Raw genomic sequence first — 21,251 nt, 5'->3', positions numbered from 1 at the left:
CAGTAGTGGTCCAAGAACAGAACCCTGCAGCACACCACTAGTCACAGGCCATCTTTTGGACTCTACTCCTGAATAAACTACTCTTTGATATCTCTCCATCAACCACCCTCCTATCTATCTCACCAACTCTATATACTGATTAGAATTCCATGTGGTATCCTGTCAAAGGTCTTAGCAAGGTCCAGCAGAATCACTGTAAACCCATTACCTTTATCCGGTTCAGCTATCACTGTGTTTTAAAACGTGAGCAAGATGATCTACCCTTCACCAAACCATGCTGTCCCCCATACAGTATCCCATTTTCATTTATTCATTCCTGTATTTTCCTCTTGACTACTTTCTCCAAGACCTTGACAATGACTCCTGATATGCTGATCAGTTGGTAATTTACAACAGCGGTCTTGGAACCTCCTTTATGCAGTGGAACTATTTTCCCCTCTTTCCACACCTTCGGGACTAAACCAGACTAGGGACTCAGATTAAACAATGTGGTCAAGGGCACTGACAATTCTTTAGCTGCTTCACGTATGACACGAGCTGATATACCATCCAATCCCACAGATGTATTCACATTGAGGTTTTGTAATAGACTATTCACCTCCACTTCAGTCACCACAGTTCCCATATAAACTGTTGGTTCCTTCATTCCTGCAATATCACCACCTGGATGTACTCTTGCAAAGTGCTAGCTCAGTAATTCAACTATATCAACTGATTCAGTTACCTCCCTACCATCGGCATTCTTTAAAATCATTCTGCCGTATACATTTTTTCTTTTACTTGCAACATATCGAAAAAACTGTTTGGGAGTCTCTTTAACCTGCATGGTTAATTTTCTTTCATAATCCGCTTTTGCTTTTCTTACCACGCTCGTTACCCTTCTGACCTGCACTTTATACAGTTCATGTGTCTGCATGTCACCTTTCTCCTTAAATTCCCTCCACAGTTGCTTCTTTTTTTGCAGCTCAATGATGTTATTCATCCATTTAACCCCTACTTGATTTACTATTCGGACTCTAGGTATACAGTCAGCCGTTGCCTCCTGCAAACACTCCTTAACCACCTTCCATGCACTATCAACATCTAGCCCTTGCAGTTTTACATGCCATGGCACTGAACCAAGCAATCTCCTAAGCTTGTTACAATTCTAAATACTGCAGTATAGTGTTTCAATGAGGCCCGTGGGTTTCATTGAAATTATTTTTATTTAATCGCGTTTTAATGTTAAGTAGTTTTTTTTTTCAAAATTGCCATGGCAAAGAGCTCCATGGGCAATGCATTGAAAACCCCTGCTATAGAACAAGTAAAATATTTCAGGTCTTTAAGCACAGTTTTTAGTGAAGATTATTATTTATATGGGCACTCCATGGTGTCAAGAGACTCATTGTGGGCAGCCCACTCTATTCATTAACACAATACCTATTATATAAGTATACATGTCCTTAAACCTATTCACACTGTTGGAGCACTCACAACCATCTCTGGCAATCCATTCCACTTATTCATCACTCTCCAAGAAAAGAACCTAGTTTGTGCACCCTTACTAACCACACTCTTAAATGGCTGTGACCCCTGTTTTCTTCCCTACTCCCCATGTATTTATAAATTTCTTCTGTGTCAATCTTATAGTATCCCTTTAATAACTTACAAGTTTCTATCATATATCCTCTCCTTCACCTGTCAGCTAAACTCTGCAACCTACACACTTTCAGTATGTCCTCATTGGGAACATTCTGCATTGCTGTCACCAGCTTGGTCACATATCTCTGAATCTTCTTCACCACCTCCCGATCTCAAGAAACATACGTGACTAAATCTGTGCACAGTAGTCAACATGTGGCTGAATTGTAACCTTATAAAGAGGGATAATAACTCCCTAGTGTTACTTGTTAATGTGCTCTTCAGCATCCAATAATCCTCTCAGCAATTTTGGCAACTCTTGCAAGGCGGCATCTCAATTTCAAATCTCTATCTACCATCACTCCCAGATCCCTAGTGGCATCAATTACCTGTAAACATGTACCCTCAATATGATACAAAGTGTGTAATCTTTTCATCCCGAAGCACATTACCTTACATTTTACATTAAATTGACAACCACTGTCCTTTGCCCACACTGCCAATTTATTTAAATCATCCTGTAAGATATCTACATCACCTTTATCAACTATTGCCTTCCCTAGTTTTTTATCATCAGCAAACAACTGAATGTCCTCCTTCAAATCTTCTGCTATGTTATTAATATACAAATTAAAGAATAGTGGTCCTAGTACAGAACTCTGTGGCACTCCACTAGTCACCCTCATTTGCCTTGATTCTGCTCCACCCTCTGATGTCTGTCTGTCAACTGTCCCAATCCATGCCATGTCCAGCCTCATGTCCATTCCCATTTGCTCCAACTTATGTAATAGTTTTCCATTCAGTATTCAGTCAGATGCCTTTGAAAGTCCAGCAGTATGATGGTGTGGCCATTTTCTTTATCCAGTTCTGTTGTCACCTTATTATAAAATGTGAATAAATTACTGAGGCAGGACCTACCTTTTACAAAGCCATGCAGACTCCTATAAGGTATCATATTCCTATCCACCTATTCCTGAATTTTACTTTTAACCAACTTTTCCAATACTTTAATCACCACTCTAGCAATACTAATTGGTCTATAATTTGCTACTTCTGTCTCGGATCCACCTTTATGTAATGGAACTATCTTACCCTCTTTCTACTCCCTTGGAACCTTGCCATTGCTGAGCCTTAGATTAAACAACTTTGTCAGAGGCACTGTCAGTTCACTTGCACATTCTTGTAGCACACGAGCAGACATATCATGCCACCCTGTTGTATTCACATTGATATTTTTCAATATATTGAGGTCCTCCTGTTCATCTACCTCAATGCTCACATCCGTCTCTGTCACCTCAGTAACTGCAAAGTCACCACTTGTATGATATACTCTTGCAAAGTGATCACTTATTGACCGTACTATTTTTTCTTCTTCTGTGACTTTCTAACCATCAGTACTGAGTAAAGTTATATTTCTGTAATCATTCTTTCTCTTACTGCTTACATAGCAAAAGATTCTTTTGGATTTACTTAATTTACTTGATTGTTTAGATAATTTTTTCTCAAAATCTGATTTAGCCTTCCTTACTATACTAGTTATCTATACTATACTATACTTCGTGCTTGTGCTTTATACTGCTTGTGGGTATGCTGATCACCTTCTTGTTTATATTCCTTCCACAATAAATTCCTTCCTTCTTTTTTGCATCTTCTGCTTTATATTGCTAGTAATCCACTTGATCCCTACTTGATTTATCCTGCTGGATAAATACCCAGGATAAATCCAGCAGGATTTATCCTGGGTATGCACTCTGATAGTGCCTTGCTCAAACAATCCTTGATCATTTCCCATGTACGAATAACATTCATTCTGTGTAGTTTCTTATGCCATGGCACTGCTCTAAGTTACCTCCTAAGTTTGTTTATCACCAGCTTTTGTAATCTGCCTAAACCCTTGACTGAAATTTCCATATGTTGAGCAATCTCCCAGGACAAGACTGCATGGTCACTTTCCCCGATCGGAGGTAGCATTGCTACTTCAGTTATAGATAGATCTTCTGATGTCATTACCAGATCCAACACTCTCAAACCCCTGGTCCCTTCCATCATATACTGTTTCAGGTAATTATCCCCCTAGAAACTATAAATTCCATTTCCACTTTGCCATGTGCCCTTCCTTCCTTCCAATCTCTATCACCATAGTCAAAGTCTCCCATGATAATTGCTCGAACCTGCACTCATTGTGCTAATATGCTGATGCATGTCGTTCACATATTCTTTTGGGACCCCCAGGTCTCTAGCAGCAACAACAATATATTTTGTTCTATTGGCCTCTATCTCCAACCAAACAGCTTCAAATGAATCATTTCCATCAGACAATCTTCCTTAACTTCTTTTTTTGCTAGTTGAAGTTCTTCATCTATCATTAATGATACTCCTCCTACCTGATTTCTTCTATCTTCTCTGAAAATACAATGTCCATTACATTCTATCCCTGTAACTATGAGAATATCAGAGAATAATGTAACTACATCGTCTGATGCCAATAATTTTTGGCCACGTTATGCTGATCAATGCTAAAAACTCCTCTCCTTTATTTCTGACACATCGGGCATTCGTGTACATTCATTTCACCATCCCCCTTGGACCCTCAGTTACTCTTACATAATGTCATTACCTGTTTATTCTGATTTGAAACCTGGCAAACTGCACCCAGCTCTTCATAATCATTCCTGCACTGATTTTTATCTATCCCAGTGGTGGCTAGGCACTTGCTTGATTACTTCCCCCTAATATGTCTAGTTTCTCTGGTGTCAGGTTAAATCTGGAAATAGACAATAGAATAAGCAAAGCTGGTATGATGGGTAGCCAGCTAAATAAATTTATATGGAATAAGAGAGAAATTAGCCAAAACACCAAACTAGCAGTACACAAGACAGTGTTCAAACCAGTTTAAGTTATAGATCTGAGAGTTGGGTTAGTAATGAAACATTTCATCAAAGATTAGAGACCACAGATATGAAGGTTCTGAGGAAAATTAAGGGAGTAAACCAATGACGAGCCTCCGTAGCTTAGTCAGTATAGACAAAGCCCTTTGGTCGGAAAGACCTGGGTTTGATTCCCATCAGTGATGTGAGGAACCTTTATCTGGTCTCTTTTGACTAAAGCTGAGTTAGCTGGTCTCATACAGAGCTAGGGTTTTTTTCACCTCGAAACTTTGGATTTTCATCTCCTAGAACAGGCAAACCGGCCCCGTGAACACACGTGGATTACAGTCGTGAATACGTCCAAGCCATATGCTAGTCCTGAGCCTGGATAAAATGGGGGGGGGGAAGCAATGGTGAACTACCCTGTAAAAATCTCACCAGAAATACATTGTGAGCAATGAAACAAATTCACCTATGTCAGAAATGACTGAAAGGGAAAAACAGTAACCAATAACAGAATCGTTAAGGATGACGATATTAGAAAAAGAACTTGACATTATTAGCATTCAAGAATGTGTCAGCAGAGGTAATATAAAGTGATATGGCCACTTAAATAGAATGGCTGAGGAAAGATGAGCAAAACAGGTGTTTGATCACAATATGGCAGGAAAGAGACTCAGAGGAAGACCAAGGCCTTGATTCAGTCAGAAGTGCCTTAGAAGCATGAAATGTTAGACTTGACAATATTGGAGTGCTCACAAGTAGATTGATATGGAGGAAAATTGTTGATAAGAGATTAATAAATATGTAAACTTAATAATTTAGTGCTGTCATGGTAACCTGAAGATCCCTAGGAGGTACATATCAGGAAATTGATAAGTGTTCTTAACTAAAGAGATGAAATACTGTGAAATATATAGAATATTCGTGAATCTTGCTGGTATTACAACTGATCTTTATAATATATGTTTAAACATCCTAAAAGCATTGTACTTCTGTTTTTTTCTTTCTTTTTTTCCCCCTCATATTCTGTTGTAGTATAAAAAGGGTTTTTATGTTGTGAATATAGATTTTAAGCAATAAAAAAATTGAGTTAAAATTTCTTTGAATTCTGTTATTTTTACTATATCATTCCAACTGTTTTATAAATTTGCAGGCTGTTAACCGACCTGGAAAATCGCTGGATGGAGAATGTTATAATTTCTGACGTTTGTGATATACTCTATGAGCATGGTAGTAAATATTTCTCAGTGTATGTGAAGTATTGCACCAGTCAAGTATATAAGGATAGAATACTGAAGGAACTGAAGTAATTAATTACAGTCATAATTTGATTTTTGAATTTGAATTTTTTTATTTTTATTATTATTATTATTTCAAAATTGTCATCATAGGACCTCCCCCCCCCTCATATTCAGGAGCAGTTAAGGTTTTTTTAAATTATTATTTTTGCTGTGGGGTAATTATTAATACAGTATGTGCGTGTATCCTGAAGGGCTCACATCTGGTGAGCATGCAACTGGCACCCCTGAGGTACCTGAGCTAGATTTCATTGTACTTCATGCTTCTCTGATGGTTAAATCCCTTTTCTGTCTCCTTAATTTCATCTTGTTACTTTCTAACTTCTACCATTCTTCAGACCCTTTGCTATTAGAGTAACTTAAAGGCTGAGGGTCTCTATTCCATCCTTCTCCTTCCATTCCCTATTATTTTACTATAAAGCTATAAAATGCATCTCCCAATCCATCTGGTTGACATGGGAGATTAGACCAAAAACCTCCATGAATATTAAGAGAAAAAAAGTAATGGACAAACTAATATAATCACAATGAAGCATTTTTGGCAATGGTAACATAAAGAATCATTTCCAAACTTGCAAAGCAGTGCTGCCTTAAATGGAAATACACCTAACCAAGTTATAAAAATGGAAAAGTCATTAAACAAGAAGACGTGATATCAACAATAATTCTGTACATAACTACTTATAATGTGAATACTCTTATCAGTGATGACAGATTAGTAAACCTGGATAAAGAGCTTGAAGGTATTAAATTGGATATAATCGAAATAAGTGAATATAGATGAAAGGGAAGTGTGATCCAAGATCTATGCAATCAGCATCTACTAATAATAAGTGGAAAACAAGATGAAAACAATCAATCAGTGTTGGTTTTTTTTTTATTATTATTATTATTTGACACCTCCAAAAAAGTAATGGACAAACTAATATAATCACAATGAAGCATTTTTGGCAAAGGTAACATGAAGAAACATTTCCAAACTTTTTTTGATAAACAATAAAATAAAAAATAAGTTAGAAGATGTAAAATTCATATCAGACTCTGCCATACACAAAAAGACTAAATAAAAGATATATCTTAAGGATAGTGCAAGTTTATCTACCTACAAGTAGCTACACAGAACTTGTTTATAATCAAATACATCATCTTCTAGAAAATGGTAAATATTATTTTAATGGGAGATTTCAGTGCAAAGATAGAAAAAATCCAAATGAATCATCTGTGGAAATTAATGGTATTGGCAGAAGAAATGAAAGGGAAGAAATGTTAATGTAATTTGCAGAAGAAATAAATCTAAAAATAATAAACCTTTTTTTCAAAAAGAAACCTCAAAACAAATGGATCTGGAGACATCCAAACGAAGCTAACAAAAATGAAATGAATTATATATTAACAGACAAACCATATATGGTACAAGACATAACTATTATAAAACAAAATAAGAATAAGCAAAGATCATAGATTAGTTTGAAGCAAAATAGCAATAAACCTAGGAATGGAAAGAAAAAGAAAAGAAATCTAGAAACATCTTAGAAATATCAGAAACAGAAAAAGAAAAAGTTCAAGTAAATTTAGAAAATGTCATTAAAAAAATGGATTGAATATTGAAATTTCAACAGTATATCCTAACAAAAAAATATAATAAGGAATGCTGAAAATTTATCTGGGAATTCATATAATAATATGTAAAGAAAACTTCTAGATAATGCATGTAATCTTTATATGACAAGTATAAAATATGAAAAAGAATGCTGATTGCAAACAGATAATCTGTGTTTAGCTATAATCTCCAAAAAACATGTTGGAGATTATAGCTAAATTTTATCAAGAATTATACACAAATAAGGACAAAGTAATAGAGAACAACAATAGAGAAAAGGAGAAAATTATTACAATGAATATACAGTCAAAGATAATGAACTAAAACATATGCTTACAAAAATGAGAAAATGGAAAGGCACCAGAACTTATGGAATACTAATAGAAATATTGAAAAATTGAGGGGATCTCTTGCATATAAAAATAGAAGAATTATATACCGAGTTTTTAAGAACAGGAACAATCCCTAAAAGTTGGAATACTGGAAAAGTCATCTTTTATAAGAAAGGTAATAAAATTGACATAAGAAATTATAGACCTATAACTTTTCTCTCTGTCCTTTATAAGCTTTTTACAAAAATTATAGATGGCAGAATAAACGATATATTAAATTTCCATTAGTGAAAAGAACAGGTAGGTTTCAGAACTTTCTTCTCAACTTTAGATCGTTTACAAGCCTTAAGTAATGGAAAAAAAAACAAAGGAATATAATATGCCAGTTTCTCTGGCTTTCATAGATTATGAAAAAGCCTTTAACTCTATGTAAGAAGCTAGAATCTTTAAAACACATAGGAATGGAAGGTGCATGTGAAAGAGGTTCAGCAGTAATAAATTTAAATAGAAAAGAATGAGAAATAGAAGTAAAAAGAGGAGGCTATCTCACCAGAATTATTCACTACAGCCCTGAATATGCTATGAAAAAACTGAATTGAAAGAAAAGGAGACTGAATATTGATGGAAAATACTTACGTAACTTACAATTCACTGATGATATCATATTAATAGTAACATCAAAAGAATTAGAACTCATGATTATTGAATTATATGAAGTGAGCTTGGAGATAGACCTGCATATAAATATGGACAGATCAAAAATAATGTATAGTGAAAATACTTCAGAACAGAAATAAATCGAAAACAGATTGAAATGGTCAGTTCATACAAATTTCTAGGACCAGTCATTACAAACAACTATAAAACTGATAATGAAATTTTAGCTAGAATAGCTACTGGATGGAAAGTTTTTAACCATTATAGAGATATATTGAATGACAATTTACCAAGCTGCTTAAAATCTATAATCAGTGTGTACTCTCAACACTGGCCTGTTGGTAGTGAAACCTGGAGCCTGACTAAAAAAACAATTAGAGAAACTGAAAATAACACAATGAACCATGGAAAGAGCCATTTGGGGGGAATAACACAGTTAGATAAAAAGAATAATAATTGGATAAGGAAGTAAACAAAAGCAATGGACATTGCAGTAGTAATAAAAAGCAATAAATGGTGCTGAACAGGCCATGTGATGAGATTGTCTGACAGCAGATGGACAAAGAGAACAATAGAATGGACACCAAAAACTGGTTATCATAAACCAGGTAGACCACTGGAAGATGGGATGATGAGATAAAAGATATTATGGACATTTATAGCAAGGAATGCACAAGATCAGCCAAAATGGAAGAAGCATTCATCCCACAGTGGTCTAAAGAAAGCTGTTGATGACAATATATAAATATTTGAATTTACTTTTATTATAAGCACTTATATGTTTCAACTTTATTGACTGTTCTGTATATTTTTAATTATTTTTCAGTGTATCTTGTTGGTCAGTAATACATAGTTTAATGGAAAATGTGCACTGAACATAATAACTTTCATAGCTTCCATAAGTAACAAAAATTTTATAGAATTTTATTCAAAAACTCCAATATATTTCATCCTCCCATCATCATTCATCTCAGAAAATGGGTGTTATCAAGAGTCTTGTACATTGAGCTCATATGATATGCTCTTCGGATTCCCCTTTATTAGATGAACTGAATAAAATGAAAAGCAGTCTCATATGCAATGGATACAACAAAACTAGCATTCAAAAATTTATTGATAATTATTGTCCTTCTACTAACTACAATCCAATGTGAAAAGAATTTCAGTACCTAGCTTAAAGGAACCTCAGAACAAATAGCAAGGATTCTTCATAAATTCAATCTATGCACTTCCTTCAAATAAGCTCAGAAACTGTCTTCCTTCCTACCATCTACAAAGGATACATTACCACCTCTTGCTTGACCAGTTGCCTATCAAGCACCTTGCTCATGTAATCTTTACTATTTTGGACATTCTGGTAGTTCTATTTTGATTAGAATTGAAGAACATGAAGACTGTATTACATTTTTGGAATCCGACAAGTCTGGTCTTGCTTCTTACGCTATTGACACTGAACACAGTTCTTTCGGAACCAGACATAACTTCTTCATTCTGTTCAAATTTGATCATATTTTCCTTTAAATGCAAAACTCTACAAAATTGTCCTAACCTGAACCAATCAGACTGCATGCAAATATCTAAATTTTGGAAAGTGATCACTATTAATTATTCATAATTTTTTTTAATTAACAATTATTTTAAATTATTTTTTATCCAAATGAAGTGGATATTGAATCCAACATTATTTCTTAGCTGAATATAGAAAACTATAAAAGTTCGGCGAGTCCAAGCGTAAGCCAACAGGTGGTACATGCTGGGGTAACTTGTAGTAAAGGTGGAGTAAGCTCTGATCACTGTCCTTAGTATTTTCCCATAATGTAAAACACAACTCCTAAGAGATGTTATGCTGTTATACATTAGTGACCTTCTCCCATAATGTATAACAGCATAACATCTCTTAGGAGTTGTGTTTTACATTATGAGAAAATACTAAGGACAGTGATCGGAGCTTACTCTACCTTTACTACGAGTTGCCCCAGCATGTACCACCTGTTGGCTTACGCTTGGACTCGTCAAACTTTTATAATTTTCTATCTTTGAGTTTCTTGTTCGGCTAAGAAATAATGTTGGATTCAATATCTACTTAATTTCAATAAATGTACTTCGCCGAAGTGAAGCCTATTCGCTCTTTATCTCAGTAATTTATTTTTTTATCGTTTTATTTTTTATCCATTTTCTACAGTTGTTCCTTTGAACTTTAACAGTGTAATATCATACTTCAGCTTCAACCAAGACACAAGCTAATATATGCATGATTTATTGTGATTCATGTTGTGAATATTGCTAATGGTCTCTCTCCCTCCCTCCCATCCTGATGATGTCCACATAATGTTGGATGAAATATATTAGAGTTTTTGAATAAAATTCCATGTAATTTTTGTCACATGTATAAGCAGTGAAAATTCTTTTAATAGGTCAGTAATAAAGATTATTAAGCATAAAACCATCATCAGTGCACAAAATCTTGTCTCTTGGCAAGAAATTGAACTCAAATATGAGGGACATTTGAAAATTAGTGAGGTATCTGCACACTTGGACATGAATTTTTTTTTTTTTTTTTCAGAGTATTGTCCTTTGCATACTATATTGTAATTTTTCATCATACCACCCACATTCAGACATGTGCAGTAAGTTGAAATAGCTTGCATGGGATAATGGTAATGGTAGCAGTTGACTGCTTCTCTGTTAGCCAAATTTTTATTTTTCTAACTTACATTGTAATTATCAGATATGGCCAGAAATCGTATGGGAAAAGGTTCGGACTGTAAGGTCGGTGTTCTGCTGGTGTTACACCATTAGGCTTCATTACTACATATACTCTCTATAATTTATTTTCTTGAAGATAAAAATCACTGTTTTATCAAGAATCTTTTTATTTGTATTGCGTTACATACTGTGCACAGTAGCTTAAATGTCTTTGCATAATATTCAACAATTAGTTCCTTCTGAAGTTCCACCTGAGGAGTCATGCTATGGGAGTCAAAAGACCATATCAGCACTTCTTTGGTGATGGCAAATTTTTGTGCTTATACTTAATTGCTATTGGAATTCTGGGTTATGGTCTCTTCTCAGACTATACCAAGTGATGTGGATGATAAAAAGAAAAATAAATTAAAAAAAAATCAGTTTGTTCAACAAGAATCTAATTTTGCTGTCAGTTTTCTGCATGTGTTTTTGTTTGTTCATCACTCAGATCACAGGCTATCTGCATTGCACATACTTGGCTCTGGTTTAATCATACTGTAACAATTTGGTATAATAACCATTTTAATTGGCACATTTGAACAGTTAGACAGTTCCTGTAATGATAAGTCTTTGGACTCCCTGGAGGCATCAAGTAATAATAATAATAATCTGTCATTCTTCAGCAATCCATCAGCTTTTTCACTAGTCAAACTCTGTAATGCATTGCTTGGTCTCCTGCTTTGAACATTATGAACTTGTTCTGCTTTTAAAATGTTCTCACTAGGTGAATACTGTTGCTCTGTTTACTGCTTCTGGTGCATTGACATTAACGGTTGAAATCGTTACATCTCAACCGTGTTTTTTTCCTGAGTTTCTTGCAAATCTCAATGGCACATATTTTTCATAAAACGAATATTGTTTGCTGTTGAATTTGAAAGGCAGTTTCATAAAACAGCTAAGAAGCACACACACACACATAGTGCAACATAATATTGAGTATTGCACTAAACTTACTGAATGTTAAGATGCATGATGCCGATCATGGCTATTGCAGTAAGGCAGCAGTGCCAGTAACAGTACTAAACACCCCTCTTACAAATTACCAAAGTGCAATATTTTATTGGGATTTTAGCCAGATAATTTTGACTCTTTACAAATCTACAGACAAGAGCTTGAAATTACAGAATACTGAATATGATTAATGAATTTACTTGAATTTGATTAATGTGCTTATTAATTAATAAATGGCTCTAAGCTTCATTTTAATTTAATGAAATAATACTCAAAGCTTTTACATTTGCTATATTGTTGTTTTGTGCTATCCATTTGTTTTTGACTCTTCTTGAATTTGTGATAAAAAGCTCTCCATCCCGCTCAGCTTCTTCTCCTTTCTTTCAGCAGTTGCAAATTCAAATCAGCAAAGTTGTTTATGTTGTTCATCCAACTGTTTTGTAGTGTTCCTCTTCTATCATGCCCTCAATCTTCCCCATCATAAATGCCTTTTCCAGTGATTCATCTGCTTACATAATATCTCCAAAGCACATCAACTTCTGTTTAGCGATCATTGCCTAAAGGAGCATCTGTCTTGATACTCTTTAAAATTGTTTATTCTTGCATTCTATGGGATTCTCTCCTCCATGCCCATAATTCAAATTAATCAGTTCACTTCCTGTCTTCCTTTTTAATAATCTAGCTTTCACATCCATACATAACTTTGACAATTCTAACTGTCAAAGTTAGAACTGTTCATGACTTGCCAGAAGTCATCATTTTTGTTTTGTCAATGTTTAAATTAAGCCCAGCTTTGTTACTTTCTTTCTTTCTTAACCAATAGAATCAATTGTTCCAGATCTTCCTTAGTTTCTGCTATGAGTATTGTATCATCTGCATAACTTAAATTATTTATTTTCTGCCACCAGTCTTAACTACAGCTCAGTCTTTGATTCATCAATGATTGTGAGACATACAAAAATATTTTGGGAAAATTAGGAGAAAAGAGCAAAGCTAATAATAATGGCAAATACCTGTAAGATTTCTGCTCGGGACATGGACTGGTTATTACTAACACCGTGTTCCAACATAAAAATGTGCACAAATTCACATGGAGAGAAGAGGCAAGGAATAAGAAAAATCTCATTGACTGTGTTATTGTTGATAGTGATGTTTTTTCCCTGGTGCAGGACACCACACTGTACAGAGGATTTGAAATTGGAAGCAATCACTATTTAGTCTTGAGCAGGATAAAATTGAATTTCATATTGAAAAGAATAACATGTAAGAAAGTTTTCAAGTGAATAAAAGTTGCGCAGTATTCAGATGTGAACTGTAGACTAAAATACACAAAGATTATTGAAGAAAAAATGAAAGAGTTTGAGAACAGCAACCAAACCTTGGCGATTCAGTGGCAAGCCTTTAAGAAAACCCTGATTGATTCAGCCAGAGAGGCATGTGGTGAGATTGTCTGCAAAGATAGAAAAATCAGAACTCCATGGTGGACACAGGAAATTAAAGAAGCAGTGAAGGAAAAGAAGAAAGCATATCAAAATTTCCTGGCAAATGAGTCAGCTTTTGCTCTTAGAGATTACAGAGACAAATGTAAGAAAGTGAAACACTGTGTAAAACGAGCTAAACAAAAGTCATGGGAGGACTTTGGCAAGAACATAGAAAATAAATATCAAGAAGGTGGTAAGATATTCATGAGGTTGTTGAAGAAGCTTAGAAATGGAGGAAAGAGTGCTGTAAAAGGAGTTAGGAATGATGAAGGTGATATGAAAACAGGAGAAAAAGATATCCTTGAAGTATGGAGTAATTACTTTGAAAAATTGTTAAATGAAACAAGCAGTGATAGCATAGTGTTAAAAAACACTCAACAGGCATGCAGTCAGGAATACATATCCATACTTGAAGTAGAAAAAGCCATCAAAGGCTTGAAATGTGGAAAGGCAGCAGGAGTAGATGATATTCGACCAGAAATGCTGAAGTATCATATCACCTTTATGGTGGTATAAAAGTCTTACAGTGGCTGCACTACATAGTTCGGAAAGCCTGGACAGAGGGACGAATTCCCAATGATTGGAGTAGAGCTCTAATAGTACCCATATATAAAAAGGGAAATAAAACTGAATGCGAGAATTACAGAGGTATTTCCCTACTGAGTGTTCCTGGCAAGATCTATGCAAGTATACTTGAGAAACGGTTGACAAGAATTGTGGTAGAAAAGCTTGGTGAAGAACAAGCTGGATTCAGGCCAAATAGAGGCTGTCAGGATCAGATCTTCACTTTACGACAAATAGTTGAGAAAGCATTGGAATATAACAAAGATCTGTATTTAAGTTTTGTCGATCTGGAAAAGGCATATGACAAGGTGCCAAGAGAGAAGCTATTCAATATGCAACAGTTATATGATGTCAATGGATGATTATATCAAGCAATACTTAGTCTTTATTTGAATTGTAAGTCAGCAGTTAGAATTGAAGGAAGTACAGGAAGATGGTTTAATGTTAAATCTGGTGTGACACAAGGATGTACATTATCCCCTCTGAAGGAAAGTGGTATTAAACATGATATCAAAATTGGAGATGTTAATGTCAGCACTTTGCTTTATGCAGATGATGTTATACTTCTAAATAAATCCGCTACAAGTCTGCAAGATTCTCTGACTAAATTGAATAACTGTTGTAATAGATATGGTATGAAGGTCAGCAATAAAAAGACAAAGACAATGAAAAAAGGCAGAATCATTGAAAATGTCAACTGTGTTGTGAATGGAGAACCTGTGGAACAAGTAAAACATTTCAGCTACTTAGGCACGATTTTTAGTGAAGATGGTAAATTAAATATAGAAATAGAGAACAGTATCAGCAAAGATGGTATGGTAGGAAGTCAATTGAATAAATTCATATGGAATAAGAGAAAAATTAGTCGGAACACTAAATTTGCTTTTTACAACAGAGCGTTCAAACCAGTTTTAACTTATGGATCTGAGAGCTGGGTCAGAAGTAAGACACTTGACCAAAGACTAGAGCCCACAGATATGAGAGTCCTGAGAAAGATTAGAGGCATGAACAGATGGCATCAATGTATCATATTAAAAACGAGGATATTAGGAAAGAACTTGACATTGTCAGTATCCAGGAATGCATTAGCAAATCTAATCTCAGGTGGTATGGTCACTTAAACAGAATTGATGAGGAAAGATTGGCAAAACAAGTGTTTCCTGCCAGGTTGGCAGGAAAACGACCAAGAGGAAGACCAAGATATAGGTGGATTGATACGGTACAAAGTGCCTTCGACGATAGAAATATATGATCTGATAATGTTGGAGTCTTGACAAGTAACAGACTGATTTGGACGAAAATTGTACATAGGAAGTTAGTAATGATGTAAATTTTTCATGTAGTACTATCATATCCTGTGCACCGTTGAGAGTACATGTCACGAATTTCATGATGATGAACTCCTAATCTAGGGAACTCCTAATCTTGTAACTTCATTTATCTTTATAAACAGATAGATCTCTTGTTCTATCTGTAATATTGCTTTCTTCAATTTCCTTGCACCTTTTGTTTAGATGTTTTTCCTTATCTTTCCTTGTTCTAGCCTTCTCTGGAAATCTGCACTCAGTTGTCGTAATCCTTTCTTTGTTTCTCTGAAGTTTCATGTACTGTTTTTAAACAGATCGCTTTTTTTTTTTTTTTTCAAACTTTTAAATAAAAAAAGAAATCTTCAGACTTGAATATTTGGAGCATTATTCACATCGATTGGATGTCATTTACATGTTTTTTATGGAGTTTTATTTTGGTTGCTAGTTTCTGAAAATCTGTATGCCTCCATACTCCATAGTCCAGTTGAAAAAAACCTTGATTTGAATACCATCTGTTAAGTGAGTAACATAATGGATATTTCAAAAACTAAAAGTGAATTAGTTGAGTAGGAGTTTTCATTTAAAAAAAGAAAAAAAATCAGTTTCCTCTGTCTTTTCTCTTGCAAATAAAACAGGAAAAATCAATAGGTAAGTGCGTTTTAAAAAAAAAAAAAAAGTTATGACATGATGTCTTCAGTTAATTTTACCTTTTTAATTTTGCTGTTGGCAAAAGTTAATTTGAAAAACATCATCATCAAATTCCTGCAGTTACCCTCAAGGAGTGTACACGGTGTGACAGTACTACGTGTAAAAATTACATCATTACTAACTTCCTATCTACAAATTTCCTCCAAATCAGCCTATTACCTGTCAAAACTCCAACATTATCAGATCTTATATTTCTATCATCTAAGGCACTTTGTACTGTATCAATCCACCTATATATTGGTCTTCCTCTGGGTCGTTTTCCTGCCAACCTGGCAGAGAACACTTGTTTGACTAATCTTTCCTCGCCCATTCTGTTTAAGTGACCATACCACTTGAGATTAGCTCTGCTAACGCATTCCTGGATGCAAACAATGTCAAGTTCTTTCCTAATATCCTCATTTTTAATATGATATTGCCATTGATGCCATCTGTTCACGCCATCTGTTCAGGATTCTCATATCTGTGGTCTCTAGCCTTTGGTCAAGTGTTTTACTTCTGACCCAGTTCTCGGATCCCTAAGTTATAACTGGTTTGAACACCATCTTGTATACAGCTAATTTAGTGTTCCGACTAATTTCTCTCTTATTCCATATGAATTTATTACAATCGACTTCCTACCATACCAGCTTTGTTGATACTGTTGTCTATTTCCCTATTTAATTTACCATCTTCATTAAAAATCGTGCCTAAGTAGCTGAAATGTTTTACTTGTTCCACAGGTTCTCCATTCACAACACCATTGTCATTTTCAATGATTCTGCCTATATTTCATTGTCTTTGTCTTTTTATTGCTGACCTTCATACCATATCTATTACAACAGTTATTCAATTTAGTCAAGTAATCTTGCAGACTTGTAGCAGATTTATTTAGAAGTTATAACATCATCTGTATAAAGCAAAGAGCAGATATTAACATCTCCAATTTTACGCTTTCCTTCATAATGTGATCCATATAGACAATGAATAACAGAGGGGATAATGTACATCCTTGTGTCACACCAGATTTAACATTAAAAAATCTTCCTATACTTCTTTCAGTTCTAACTGCTGACTTACAACTCAAATAAAGACTAAGTATTGCTTGATATAATGCTCCATTAACACCATATAATTGTAATGCATAGAATAGCTTCACCTTTGGCACCTTGTCATATGCCTTTTCTAGATCGACAAAACTTAAAAACAAATCTTTGTTATATTCCCATAATTTTTTAACTATTTGTCGTAAAGTGAAGATCTGATCCTTACAGCCTCTATTTGACCTTAACCCAGCTTGTTCTTCACCAAGCTTTTCTTCCACAATTCTTCTCAACCGTTTCTCAAGTATGCTTGCATAAATCTTACCAGGCACACTCAGTAGAGAAATACCCCTGTAATATTACCCTTTTTTATACATGGGTACTATGAAAGATCTACTCCAATCATTGGGAATTCGTCCCTCTGTCCAGGACTTCTGAACTATGCAGTGCAGCCACTGTAAGACTCTTATACCACCATACTTCAGCATTTCTGGTCGAATATCATCTACTCCTGCTGCCTTTGATAGCTTTTTCTACTTCAAGTATGGATATGTATTCCTGACTGGATGCCTGTTGAGTGTTTTTTACCACTGTCCTATCACTGCTTGTTTCATTTAGCAATTTTTCGAAGTAATTACTCAATACATCGAGGATATATTTTTCTCCCATTTTCATTTCTCCTTTATCATATCTAACTCCTTTTACAGCACTCTTTCCTCCATTTCTAAGCTTCTTCAACAACCTCCAGAATAAGTTAAGGGGATAAAAATCCCTTATTGTTTTTCAGCCAGTAAGCGAAACTAAGATCGAAAACACAATCTCAACGTTTCATGCCGGCGAATTGTCAGCGGATCCAAGCGTAAGTGACCACTTGGTAGTGCTCCACCTTTGCAACTCGTTGCAAAGGTGGAGCAAGATCCCTCACTTTTCTTGATATTTTCTCATAATGTAAAAACACACAGCTCTTAGATGTAGTACTGCTTTACATTATGAGGAGAGGTCACTACCCAGACCGGTTTCAACCTTTTTTTTTGAGGTCTCAAAAATTTGAAAAAGGTTGAAAAGCCGTTTGGCTTTTCAACCTCCAGAATATTTTGCCACCTTCTTGGTATTTATTTTCTTTGTTCTTGCCAAAGTTCTCCCATCACTTTTGTTTAGCCAGTTTTACACAGTGTTTAGCTTTCTTACATTTGTCTCTGTATTCTCTAAGTGCACAAGCTGACTTATTTGCCAGGAACTTTTGATGTGCTTTCTTCTTTTCCTTCACTGTCTCTGTCCATCATGGAGTTCTGATTTTTCTATCCTGGCAGATAACCTCACCATATACCTCTCTGGCTTAATCAATCAGAGTTTTCTTCAAGACTTGCCACTGAATCTCCAGGGTTTGGTTGCTTTCATTTTTTCTTCAATAATCATTCATTTTTGAATGATTATTGAAGAAAATATATTATCTTTGTGTATTTTAGTCTACAGTTCACATCTGAGAGCTGCTCAACTTTTATTCGCTTTAAAACTTTCTTGCATGTTATTATTTTCGATATGAAATTCAATTTTATCTTGCTCAAGACTTAATAGTGATCACTTCCAATTTCAAATCCTCTGTACTAGTGTCCTGCTCCAGGGAGAAAATATCACTATCAACAATAACATAGTTAATGAGACTTTTCTTATTCCTTGCCTCTTCTCTCCATGTGAATGTGCACATTTTTATGTTGGAACATGGTGTTAGTAATAACCAGTCCATGTCCTGAACAGAAATCCAACAGGTATTTGCCATTATTAAATAGCTTTGCTCTTTTCTCCAAATTTTCCCAAAATATTTTTGTATGTCTGACAATCATTTCCTACTCTGCTATTTAGATCCCCAACAAGGACCAACTTTTCTTTTTTCATTGTGTCAGTTGCTTTTTCTAAAGCATCAAAAAATTCTTCTACTTCTACCTTAGTAGGACCTTCTGTGGGATCATAGGCACAAATAAGTCTCATTGTCCAATTCTCCATTCTGATATTAGCCCACATCACTCTACTTGAGACTGCCTGCCATTCAAGAAGATTAGCCTCGTATTTTGTGTTGAATACTATGGCTACCCCTTCTTTTCCTTGATTGTCATTGCCTGAATATAACATTTTGTATTTATTGTTCAGAAAGATCTTGCCAGTTTTTGTCTTTTTTTGTTTCAGTTACCTCTATTATGTCGATCTAGTACTTATCTAATTCCTCAGCTAGCTCCACAGATATTTAGCTCCTTTTACATGACGTCATGTAAAATTTGAAGTGATCAAATTTTACATGACGTTATTCTAAATATCCAACCCTATATTGATGCGTTATTCTAACTATCCCATTCCGATTTCTTGTCCTTAGTACTAGCTTGGGTACATTATATACATTCTTACACTCAACTGTCTCACCGATGTCCACATATCCACTTCCCTCCCTCCTTGGTAGTTCTAGTTCCCTGGTTCTGCACATCCATTTTCACTTCATTCAGCAACACTTTTTCCAGTCTCCGCACACACCAAATCCATTCAAATGCAGGCCATCCATCTTGTATAAATCCTTTCACCCATCAAACTCATTCCACACGTCCACAAATTCCACACCGCCTGCATAATCGCATAAAGTCATTTGCAATTATGAACCTCCTTCTAAACTCCTCTCTGTCGTACTGCGGCAACAGACTCACCATCCTAACTCTGTCACTCTTTTCTTTCGCTATCTTTATCAATACTTTAAAGTCCTCTCTCATAAAAAATTTATCTCGTTTCAATTCATTCATACCTACCACAATTATCATTTCTTTCGCCCTCTGTTTTTGCGCTCTAATTCTCTCACTTACATCCTTAAATTTTGCACCTGGTGAGTACGATTTAGTTAAACTCCCATCTGTCACTCCTCTTAATAACAAGTCACCATACAACACTCTTTCCTTCATTTCAGAAACTCTCCCACTCTTACGCTTATTTTTCCTTTCAAACACTTGTTTATTTCCGTTAGCCGAGGCACTCTGGAAAGAGTTTTGCAGGTGCGCGCAACTAAGCGATCTCACTCCCTACAAATAATTCCTAATTTTTTTCATTATTTAAACCATTTTCTCTCTCTGTATAGTTGCTTTCACTCTTTCTTTGATCACCGCTCTCATTGCCATCTTGTACAACATCGCAATTCCCTATCAAGCCACTATTTTCACTCACATTCTGGCTTTCTTCAACCATAACTATCTCACGATCTGACACATACTTCAATTCCTCACTTTGCTTACACTCTCTGCACATTCTCCCACCACTATCACTTTCCATCCAAACTCCAGCGTCCTTCGGGAATGCATACATCACACACACATCACATTGGACAAACTCCCTCGCATTACAATTTTTGAACAAAGGCGAATTTTTGGATGCCATTATCTTACGTCGCATTGGTGCCATGTGCTATTCTATGAAACATATCGTGAAAATACTAAGTTAAATAAAATGGAATTCACACCAAAATCACACAAACACAACAAGCTACCAACAATAGACAATATTACGTTATGATTTAAACCAATATTCCAATTTTCACTCAAAATTATACTTAGCTTTCGGGAGCTCTCTGAAAACACTACACACCATGTAGCCCTCTCTGTCTGTTATTCCATAGTTGGTACAAAATCATATCCAGATTTAGCTGGATGTCTATATACATCATGCCTGGTTGCGGGGGGGGTTAAAGCACAGTTGGATGAGCATTGTGTGTGCAATGGTGTGTACCTCCCACAATAAGCCTCTGACTCCATGGAGGTCAGATGTTAATAATAATAAACTCACTCCTCCCACTTTTTCACAGGCATTTGATTTCTGTAATATGTGTATACTATAAATATTTCCATGGCAAATGTTCATCTGAAATAGCATCAGTAATTCTCGCACTCAGTACTAATTTTGTTGGCACACTTGCTGCTGCCACACATCCCTTCACGGTACACCTTGAAACTCACAAGTTTCAAGGTGAAGGTGTACTGTGAAGTTTCTTTTCCTCCTCTTTCATCCCTGCTACTGCTGTATTATGGAAAAGTCTTCCCCCTGATGTGTTTCCCAAGGAATACAATATACAGTC

The 21,251-nt window shown here is 35.3% G+C and overlaps 1 protein-coding gene across 1 annotated transcript in view; it reads left to right on the top strand.

Moving 5' to 3' along the window:
- Positions 1–21,251, top strand: part of Exn (Ephexin) — a 265,308-nt gene that overhangs the window by 111,264 nt on the left and 132,793 nt on the right. The window contains exon 6 of the mRNA XM_090413075.1: positions 5,644–5,796. Within this exon, the coding sequence (XP_090269201.1) occupies positions 5,644–5,796 (153 nt within the window). The remainder of the gene's footprint in view (positions 1–5,643; positions 5,797–21,251) is intronic.

Source organism: Typopeltis vanoorti, chromosome 2 (genome assembly GCF_054136105.1).
Source record: "Typopeltis vanoorti isolate ZY-2024b chromosome 2, IOZ_Tvanoo_1.0, whole genome shotgun sequence".
Lineage (NCBI taxonomy): Eukaryota > Metazoa > Arthropoda > Arachnida > Uropygi > Thelyphonidae > Typopeltis > Typopeltis vanoorti.
Note: the sequence above shows the minus strand (reverse complement) of the source record. Positions and strands in the feature narration are given on the sequence as shown.